We start from the raw sequence: 10,920 nt of genomic DNA, 5'->3' as shown, positions 1-10,920 counted from the left end.
TTATGGGAGTGCTACATCAACAGTGTAGTTGCCCTTTAGCGACGATGCAATCAACAAAGTCATTGCATAATTGTACAGTTTAGTAAATGTACCAGTAGTTGTGGTATAGTGATCTTAAAGGTGTGTTGCGCCAGATGCCGCTTTAATGCTGTAAAGCTGGTAGTTGTTTAAGTTCGTTTATGTCAGACATTTTGCCTTTTCAATTAAAACCTCAGTCAGAAATATTCATTTTGTAAGTTGCTGCAAAATCAAGGCATTCCTGTTCCTTCCTTCTGTTCCCTGTGCAGATGGCATGAGATTCTATGCCACAGTGCAGCTGCAGATGCCAAATCAAAACGGTGAGCTGTTTCACACAGGTGTTTGTGAAGGATGCCAACCTGTATGGAATAAAATCTTCAACCTGTGAGTTATATTTCACTTGCTCGGCCTTCCTTTCCTTCAAATTGCCGTGTCGCTTTTAATGCCACTCTTTGTTAACATAATCATACTTTATATAATTTGAGAAGTACATGTTTGTGTGTTTATTTATTTGACTTTTATGCATTTCTGAACTGCTGGACGGGAATGAGTTGAAAAATGGTGGTTGTGGAAAAAATGTTTCTTTTTTTTAATTTGTGGTTTAGCATTGGAAGGTTTCAGGAAGTAAAAAAAAAAAAAAAAAAAAAAATCCTGCTGTTCAGGGTGATGTTTCGCATGCAGGGCCTTGATGTTTCGCATGCAGGGCGATGCATCAATGAATGCTCCATCCATTGGAATAAGATTAAGATGCGAGTACTGGTTATCCCACATTCCCACAGTGTCTTTTGTGAAGTGTAGTTGCCTACAACTACACTGTTGACATTAAACATAACTACACTGTTGACATTAAACATAACTACACTGTTGACATTAAATATCCCACAGTGTCTTTTGTGAAGACTAAGAGTGTTATTCCCAGCAAACTGGCAAAATTCCAAATTCCTACCCAAACCACGTTCAGTCGAATGTTTGTCCTTGCCACCCAGAGGATGAAAGATTTGGGCCAAAAATGTTCCCCGGACAACTCCGCAAGGAGGTAATTGTATAAATAGTTGAACCCATGTATGGAAAACATAGCATCTACCCACAGGTCTTCTATGAGCCATAGTCATAAAATATATAGTTTTAATAATGACAAGAAACCTTCCTTTTGTCGTCTAGAGCAATCGCAGAAAACACAATGTCATTGTGAAAAGGTGACGGCTTCCATTATTGTTCAATATCACTGTGTTAATGATGTCTTTGTTTTGTCATGTGTACTTTACCTGCAGACCATTAAAAGGAGCTCAAGAAGAAAGTCTTGTTGTGAGTTTGTGGTGAGTTTCAGCAAGAACAGCATATTAGATCTATTGCTTGAGTGATTGGTTTAATCAAAAGATTGCACTTCACTAACATATTGCATGTCTATCTGTGAATCTCACTGAGGATGTAAAATGAAGTGAAACACACCAGAAAAGGACATTTTATAAGATGTTGTGGTTGTTGTTGTTATTGTTGCTCTTTTAATGGCTTTGGTTGTTGTTTGTGTGCTCCTTTGGTGTACTTTTCTATTTTTAGCCCCGGTTGGACTTAGTCCGAAACAGGGGCTAATGGGTTGGTCTCATCCATCTGTTCATACTTGGCACAAAGACAATACATGACGGTATATATAGGCACATCATTTTGTTTCGTTATGCGATCAAAGATGGACGATTGGTGGCCATTTTTAGTTGTAAAAAACCTGATGTTCAACGCGTCCTCAACCATTTCTCAGACATGCGTTTACCGATGTTGTTCAAACTTCTCACACAGATAATGAATGATGGGTTCCATATGGTCATCGTTTTTTCGAGATCAGATCAAATATGGCCGACTGGCGTCCATTTTCTTACTTAGACGTGTCCCCAACATTTTATTGGACATGCGTGGTCCGATTTTGTTCAAACGTGGCACAAGCACAGTACATGATGGCATACTCACGCACCTAACTTTATTTTGCAATGTGACCAAATATAGCCGACTGGTAGACTGGCGGCAATTTTAGTTGCAATAACCCGACATTGAACACGTCCTCAACCATTTCTCGGACATGCATTTACTGATCTTGTTCAAACTTGGTACACAGATAATAAATGATGGCTTACATATGCAAGTCATTTTGTTTTGTAATCCGACCAATGATGGCCGACTCGCTGCCTTTAACTCCGTAGAGCAAAATTATAAAACAACGGTGGCTGTGACATTTTATGGGTTTTTTTCTCCTTGTTTATATTGCTTCGAGAAATATTACTGTGTATAATTTTGTATATGCTCCAAGTCCTGCGCTAAAAGGCAGTCTTTTGATTAAACGAATAAGACATTTCATAACTTTGCAATTGTAATAACTAGCGTGACTCGGCGCGTTCCGCGTGCCTCACCACACGTCATTTCGGAGGGATAGGCATCTTTGACCATTTCAGTGTCTTTTGGGTCTTCATGGTGTTTTGGGTCTTTAGGGCCATTTGGATCTTCAGGGTCTTTTGGATCCTCTGGGCCTTTAAGGGTATTTTGGGTATTTGGGGTGTTTTGAATCTTCGGGGTCTTTGGGGTCTTTTGGGTCTTCGGTGTCTTCAGGGGCTTTGGGGTATTTAGGGTCTTTTATTTCCTCTGAGTCTTTAAGAGTCTTTGGGGTATTTTGGTTCTTCGGGGTATTTAAGGGTATTTTGGGTCTGAAGGGTCTTTAAGGGTCTTTTTTTGGTCTTCAGGGTGTTTTGGGTCTTTGGGGTCTTCGGGTCTTCTGCGCCTTTTGGGTGTTCGGGGTCTTTTGGGTCTTCCAGGTGTTTTGGGTCTTCCGGGTATTTTGGGTCTTCCGTGTGTTTTGGGTCTTTGGGGTCTTTGGGGAGTTTTGGTTCTTCAGGGTCTTTTGGGTCTTCGGGTCTTTTGGGTCTTCTGGGTCTGCTGGGTCTTTTGGGTCTTCAGGATCTTTTGGGTCTTCGGGGTGTTTTGGGTCTTTTGGGTCTTTTGGGTCTCCGGGATCTTTTGGATCTCTGGGGTCTTTTGGGTCTTCGGGGTATTTTGGATCTTCAGGGTCTTTTTGAGCCTCAGGGCCATCAAGGGTATTTTGGGTCTTTGGGGTGTTTAGGGTCTTCGGGGGTCTTGGTGATCTTAAGGATCTTGGGGGATTTAAAGGGTCGTCAAAGGTCTGAGGGGTCTCAGCAGTCTAAACGTAATTAAGAGGGTTAATTAAGAGAGTGTTAATTTATTTGTAGAAGAAGAAGACGTTTTCGTCGCATATAGACATAGCGACATACATAACCATATACGTTTGCTCTATTATAATAAGATGTAGTCCCCAACCATTCCATACTCCTTATAATAATGTCGAGGATGAGACAACGTGTCTCAGGTCACACCAGTGCAAATACAAATCTTTCAAACATTATTCACATTTATCATGATGATCTAACCCTGAAATATCAGATCAACTGTGCCATGCCATTATGATTGTACTAGTCCACCTTTACCCTTGTTCTCTTAGCTTAACATCACCCACACTGTGCCCACCTCAACTTGCATCAATTGCACTTTGTGTGACGTATGTGTGTGAAAGTTGTGGCTTTAACAATGCATTCCGAATTGGTGGTTTGGATCACAGACGCAGGAATGCATGCATGCGAAAACTTCCAGCCAATGCAGGCATGACAATATACTTTGCCAATCAAAAATGGAATTAAAAGTAACAGAGGAAACATACCACACGAGTGTCGAGCACTAAGGCGCAGGTGTGATGTTTCATTCGCCAACTGGAGTTGTGTGTGTGTGTTCGCCAACTTTATCCATGACTGCATAAACAACATATGCCGGGTGCACCTTGTTGGTATTCGTGTCTCTTTTATCATTTTGTATGAACTTGTCCGTCTAACAGTCGTGTGTGTGTGTGTGTGTGTGTGTGTGTGTGTGTGTGTGTGTGTGTGTGTGTTTGTGTGTGTCTGTCAGCTCCACTGTAAGCCTTAGATACTGTTAAAAGATGCAAAACTAAGACTTCTTCTTTGTGGATTTCAAATGTACCAAAGCAGTTCTTTCCCAGCTAACACAACACCGTTGGGCCAACGTTGGAGGCTGGAGCAACGTCAGCACTTATTTTGGACCAACGTCAAAAACTATAGCCGAGCCAACATCGGCCCGACGAAGTTAAGTCCCAGGCGACTATATGGGGGGCCCACTTGCCATCTATATAATAATAGCGTAAGGACTCGACTTTGTTATCCCTTTTACGCCGCACCCAGTGACCCGATACCCACGGCACTAATGGATTTACGATCTACGAACCGCGCTCTTTGTTTATCACGTACAGCCATACTCGAAAAATCTGAATTAGCCGACGTTGGGGCCCAAAAGCATCCGATTAACTGCCGATACGACGCCATCTTACGACGCCATCGTATTGGCGTCTGCTGGCGGCATGCTGGGCGAAGGCGAAGCAAGCCGTCCGCTGATTGGACAATCCAGAGCATGCATTTGTGCCGGTGTCGGCGATCGTTGTTCATATACGCACTCTTCATTCTCATCTTTCTTCCTAACTCTTACTCGGACAAGCAAATCCCCTATGCCATCCATAATGGTACACTCTATCCATACACCACATCCACCCTTCCGTGGATGTTCCATGGGTTTCGGCTAGTTCAATAAATAAAAATGCACAAACAAACTAGAATGGCACTTGGTATAGAGAGCATACCTCCACCAGACTGAACAGTTTACGTTTTGTATCCCACTGACACGCCGGATCTGGATTCAGACCTGAACCAAAATCTAATCGGCTTGGTCTTGTCACCAAACCTACTCACTCATCCACCAAATTTTGTCATAACCCATCCACAACTTTTTGAAATACCATGCTATACAGCACCTCGCTTATGATGAATCAACGGGGAAAAAAATTATCCTCTTATCGCGATCCGGATCCAGATCTTCACCCATCTCGCCCACCAAGTTTTGTCCAAATCCGCCCATAACATTTTGAGATATTGTGCTATATATCGGTTTTGGCCCAACCCTCTCAATGGTGAAAAATCACTTCAGAAATTCTCATATCTGGATCCGCATCGTCACCAAAATCTAACCAGTTAAAATCGTTTGTCACCGTCACACGTCTCACCTGTCCACCAAGTTTCATTCAAATTCGTTCACAACCTTTTGAGATATCCTGCTCACAGACAGACAAACAGACAGACAGACAAAGAGGTGTTTAAACATAACCTCCGTCCACCTTTGGTGATAGAGGTAAATGTGATAATGACCCCATGCTAGAGACATTCAGTTGACTCACCAGAGGTTGTGTGTTCAAATCCAGTGATGGCAGCAGCATTAAGCATTTGGATCCTAAGCTCCTGGAAACCAAGATAGTATGAGGAGAATTACCATGTTGAATGCACATTTGTGGTTGAGAACCCAATTGTTTACATATTCGCTGGAAGGGGATAATCTATCTGTTTTAAGTATGGTCTGCTCGACATGCAAAACCAGTCCACACTTTGTGATAACGTAATATCTCAGGACAAACCAGGATTTGCCTTTAAAATGTTACTGCAAAAGGCTGATTGTGTTGATCATGTCCACTAACCAAAATTGTAAAATATATGGAAAGAGTGCTGATGGTTGCTCACACCTGGGCATCTCATATACACATACAACAGTGTGTTTACTATACTAGTACACCCGCACATTAAGGGAGCAGCAGGAATGGGCATTCCTCTTTGGTGTGTATAGATTACAGTCGATCTATGGTCTGGTCTTAAGAACATTGAGTGTGTTCATTTACCAAGTTTCTTGTGGAGAGATCGCCATTTGGTTTAAGCATTTGAGCAAGCACTCCATACAAAACCGTTAAGGAACGGATGGCTTGGCAAGCGCAAGCTAGGTGCTTGGTAAATGAGCACAACCCGGGCTTCCTCCCTTTCAGTTTCGTATGAAACAGCAGGAGCGAGTTTCAAAAGTTCGCTCCGAAAAATGCCATGGTAGCAGCAGAAAGGGCCATGTTATTAACCCAACATTTGTGGGTTATATAGAGTACTGTAGCGGTTACCGGTAGCATGACACAATTACCCTGCACTGGCCGATGACGCAACCGGCGAGCGGTCACGTGTCCGGACTCGCCCGGGCGTGTTGAGACTTGCCTTTACCGGGCGAACGCTTGCCTTGCATACCACGCCCCGTTGAGAGGCGTGGCTTATCTATTTGCATACCACGCCCCGCCTGAGAGGCGTGGCTTTTGTGTGTTGAGTTTCTGATATATATTGCCGCCCGTTCGATGGGCTGATTTCAGTGCTTTCGAGTTCGTTTGAGTGAGCTGGGAATAAATAGCTCAGAGAAACCTAATTCCTTGCGTCGTCCATTTTGTCCAATTTTATCGTGTGAGCACAGCTCCCACAGTACAGTAGATCTTCGCTCAGGTCTGTAAGTAAACCTTACTTCACGGATGTCGGGATTCCTCCAAATTTCTTCATTTAGTGTTATAAACAGCATTAGCGACTGTTTAAAAAGCTAAGCATATGTGTTTGTGGTTTATAATATTTTTACTTCCGGTAGAAGCCGTTGCTCCCACGGAAACGCCATTATAACTATAAGCTATTTATATACATCATCACTGCAGGGAAATGCCTTGGGGAAGTGGGACTTTATTAAAAGCCGGTGAAGCCGTTGTTGTGAATGAATGCGTACGTATTATGTTGAAAAGCCAGATTTTGCTGAATCCTTTGAGAATTTCGAAGCTTTGATGCACCAAATCGCTCCATGGAGGCCGCCATCTTGCGGATGCGGAAGTATGCATAAATAATTGAGAAAAAGTTCAATAAGAGTTTGTTTCACCCATCTTTGTTTGATTCACAATCTTATGCACCTCTAATTTGTAATTAAAATACTTTAAGACCAACCTCGTTCCCTGGGCCCGCATGGGCCCTGGTTATCTTCAACGAAAATCTTCACCAAACACCGGATCCAATGAGATTCGAGCATTTGAAAGCATATTTCAAAAAAGCTTATTACCGCGTTTTGGAGGCTGAAAACGGCGTCAAATATTCTAAAATTGACGAAGAATTATTTTTTAGAAATCTCATGGCCGTAGGGGATAGTTTTTCACGACCGGAAATATCCGAAGTTGAGACGGAATTCACCGAATTTTATAAATTTTAATCTCATCCAGAATGCAAATGGTGTCATTTTGAACTGGGTATGGTACCTACTACACCTACCTACTACCAACTACCTAACCTACTGATGCCATAGTGATGGGTAAAATAGTGGCAAGAGGCTTTGGCTTCGCCGGCTCATTGCGGCTTTGCAGTTGGGTACTTGTATTAATGTTGTTTTGTAATAACATTAATAATATGCGATTATCATTAATTTTGTTATTAAAAGCGTTTTTGGAAAAAGGCCACGATAAATCTTCTTTGAACAAACGCCACGAAAAAGCTAATTTAACATTGATATACACCTCTGTGGCGGGCACAAGGGACAATAATTCCGCACACCAATGGGTGGCGCGAGCGTCCAGGCGGGGAACTGAAATGCATGCCTCGCCTTTCGGCCAATCGGCCACGCCCGGGGGCAAGGCGTGGCCTCGGGAGATATATGCGGGCTCTAAGCTCGAGCCCGCCAAGTGCTGAAGGGCGAGCTCTGAATAAAGACTCTTGTTGTATCAACACGTTGTGGCCTACCTCTCTGGCAATCGAGTCGTGTGTGCACAGCACCACACCTCAACACTTAACCCCATTGACTGCAATGGTGGGGAAAACCTGCTCGGGGGAGAAAATCCCCTTGGGGAGAGGGGCCAAATGAATGCGCTACAACTTTCATTATGTAACCCTTCGTCATACTGTCAAGTTTGGTTGAGATTGGATAAGTAACGACGGAATGTATTGGCATCAAAAATTCATCAGACAGACGGACAGACACTAAATGGCGTATTGTAGCGGCTACCGCTGGGTTTTCACAATCGCCTTGCACCTATCAAGGACGCGGAGCGATCACCATGCCGGGCTCGTCCAGGACGCCCGGGCAGGCCCGCGCTCAACTTGCCAGGCCTCGGTCGGGACGCCCGGGCATGCCCGGGCATGCCCGGGCAGGCTCGCCCTCAACTTGCCAGGCCGCAGCCAGGACGCTGGGCCATGCCCCCTCTCGCCTTTCCTGGGCAAACGCTCCGGGATAATATGTATATATATTGCTGCCCGATAAATGGGCTTTTCAGAGTGCCTGAGTGTTTGGTTTGATTAAAGCAACTCGGATGAATTCCAGCTTTTTGTCGCGTCCATTCTTCCGATCGACGTGGGAGCCCCAGCTCCTTCATTGGTGACCTACCGACATGGACACGGCAGTCGCCCTTAAACTGCCTACCTTCTGGGAGGCTCACGCGGCGGTTTGGTTCGCACAGGCGGATTCCCTGTTCGCCCTGCGAGGCATCACGGCCGACGACACCCGCTTCCACCATGTGGTAGCAGCGCTCGGTTCGGCCACCGCGGCCCGCGCCCTGAGCCTCCTCGAGAGCCCGCCAGCCGCTGACAAATACGGCGCGATTAAGAAGCTTCTCCTCGACGCTTTCGCCCTCCCATCGGCGGAGCGCGCACGGCGCCTGCTCGACCTGCCCGAGCTCGGCGACACGCGCCCTTCCGAGCGAATGGACTACATGCTTTCACTGCTCGGCGAGCACTCTCTGGCATTCCTGTTCCGGGAGCTGTTCCTCCGTCAGCTGCCTAACCCGGTACGCCTCGCCCTGGCAAGCACGACGATCACAGATCCCCGGGCCCTTGCCAGAGAAGCCGACAAGATCTCCGCCGCAGGACAGCGCATCGCAGCGGTGACATGGGACCCACCGCCGTCCGACGCAACACCCATGGCGCCCGAGCACCCGGCACAGTCGACGACCGAACTGCCGACGCAATTGGCGGCCGCTACACCGAGCCGACCACCTCCAGCACGACGACCGGAGCCTCCACCTGACCAAGCGTGGTGTTACTATCATGCCAGGTTCGGACAGAAGGCCCGGACATGCCGACCCCCGTGCACCTTCGGCAGGCCGGGAAACGGCCAAGCCGGCGTTCATTACCAGCCATGAGCGCCGGCCACACGGGCAACTTACTGTTCATCACGGATAAAGCGTCCGGACGGCGCTTCCTGTGCGACACCGGCGCCCAACTGAGCGTCATACCCGCCTCTGACCAGGACAGGCAATCCGCGGTTCGCGGCCCCTCCTTGGTTGCGGCCAACGGATCGACCATCCGCACCTTCGGCCTGCGCAACGTCACCCTCTGCTTCGGCGGCCAATGCTTTGCTTGGACGTTTGTAACCGCAAACGTGCCCATGGCTCTGCTAGGCACCGACTTCCTCTGCGCACACGGACTGCTGGTGGACGTCCAACGGCGTCGTTTAATCAACGCCGAAACCTTCAGCTCCCCTGGTATGCACATTGAGCAGCTCCGCGCCGACCGAGCTGGCATGCGCCGTCCCGGCGGCGAACGAGTTTGCTCGCCTGCTCACGGAGTTCCCGGCCCTCACGCGGCCGACGTTTTCAGCCGTCGCAGTACGGCATGGGATCGAGCACCACATACCAACCACGGGCCCGCCGGTCTACGCCAGGGCCGGCCGCCTCGACCCAGCCAAGCTCGCCGTGGCGAAGGCCGAATTCGACGCGTTGGAGCACCTCGGCATCGTGCGGCGCTCCGATAGCGCGTGGGCCTCGCCAATGCACATCATGCCAAAGCCAGGGGGTGGATGGCGCCCGTGTGGTGACTACCGCCGTCTCAATGACGCTACCACCCCCGACAGGTACCTGATCCCGCATATCCAAGACTTCTCCGCCCGTCTGGCGGGACGGGTCATTTTTTCGAAAATTGATCTCATACGGGGATATCACCAGGTACCTGTCAGGGCGGCCGACGTCCCTAAAACGGCAGTCATCACGCCGTTCGGCTTATTCGAATTCTTGCGGATGCCGTTTGGTCTCAAGAACGCGGCTCAGGCGTTCCAGCGCTTGATGGACGACGTGCTGCGTGACCTGCCGTTCCTTTTCGTTTACCTGGACGACATCCTCGTCACCAGCACGTCCCGGGCCGAGCACCTCCTCCACCTCCGAACACTGTTCGGGCGCCTCAGCGAGCACGGCCTCATCGTCAACCCGGCCAAATGCCACTTCGGCACGACGGCCGTTGATTTTTTGGGCCACCACATCACCAAGAACGGGGCCGTGCCGCTGCCAACCAAGGTCGAGGCCATCACCACGTTCCCGCGTCCCCGCACCATAAAGGCCCTGCAGGAATTCCTGGGAATGGTGAATTTTTATCACCGCTTCGTGCCCCGCGCTGCTCAACTCATGCGGCCCCTCTACGAAGCCCTCCGGGGCAAGCCGGCCAAGCACGACATCGCCTGGTCCGCAGCAATGGATGCGGCCTTCCAAAGCTCAAAGCGGGCCCTCGCCGATGCAACACTGCTCGCTCACCCGGTGCTCAACGCTCCCATCGCCCTCACCACGGATGCCTCCGACTACGCGGTGGGCGCCGTACATGAGCAATGGGTGAACGGGGTTTGGCAGCCACTCGCTTTTTTCAGCCGGCAGCTCCGGCCGAACGAGCTCAAATACAGCACGTTTGACCGGGAGCTCCTCGGTCTACACCTGGCCGTCCGCCATTTCCGCCACCTCCTGGAGGGCCGACCTTTCACGGCGTTCGTCGACCACAAGCCGTTGGTTTACGCCATGGCCAAGGTCACGGAGCCGTGGTCGGCCCGCCAACAGCGGCACCTCTCCGCCGTGTCGGAGTTTACCACGGACATCCGGCACGTCGCCGGCAAAAACAACGCTGTGGCCGACTGTCTTTCCCGGGCCAGCGCGAACGCGGTCCACCTGGGCGTGGACTTTGCGCTTATGGCGGCGGACCAAACCACCGACACCACGGT

At 48.6% G+C, this 10,920-nt stretch overlaps 1 protein-coding gene across 4 annotated transcripts in view; it reads left to right on the top strand.

Annotated features, from left to right (window-relative positions):
• Window positions 1–10,920, top strand: part of LOC137425814 (BAI1-associated protein 3) — a 138,286-nt gene that overhangs the window by 52,622 nt on the left and 74,744 nt on the right. For all 4 annotated transcript variants that reach the window (XM_068114563.2, XM_068114559.2, XM_068114540.2 and 1 more), the window contains 2 exons: window positions 288–402; window positions 1,290–1,334. In XM_068114563.2, the coding sequence (XP_067970664.2) occupies window positions 288–402; window positions 1,290–1,334 (160 nt within the window). The remainder of the gene's footprint in view (window positions 1–287; window positions 403–1,289; window positions 1,335–10,920) is intronic.

This window comes from Myxine glutinosa, chromosome 1, assembly GCF_964187855.1.
Source record: "Myxine glutinosa chromosome 1, kmMyxGlut1.1, whole genome shotgun sequence".
NCBI lineage: Eukaryota > Metazoa > Chordata > Myxini > Myxiniformes > Myxinidae > Myxine > Myxine glutinosa.
The sequence above is the reverse complement of the archived record's forward strand: the minus strand, read 5'-3'. Positions and strand labels throughout refer to the sequence as shown.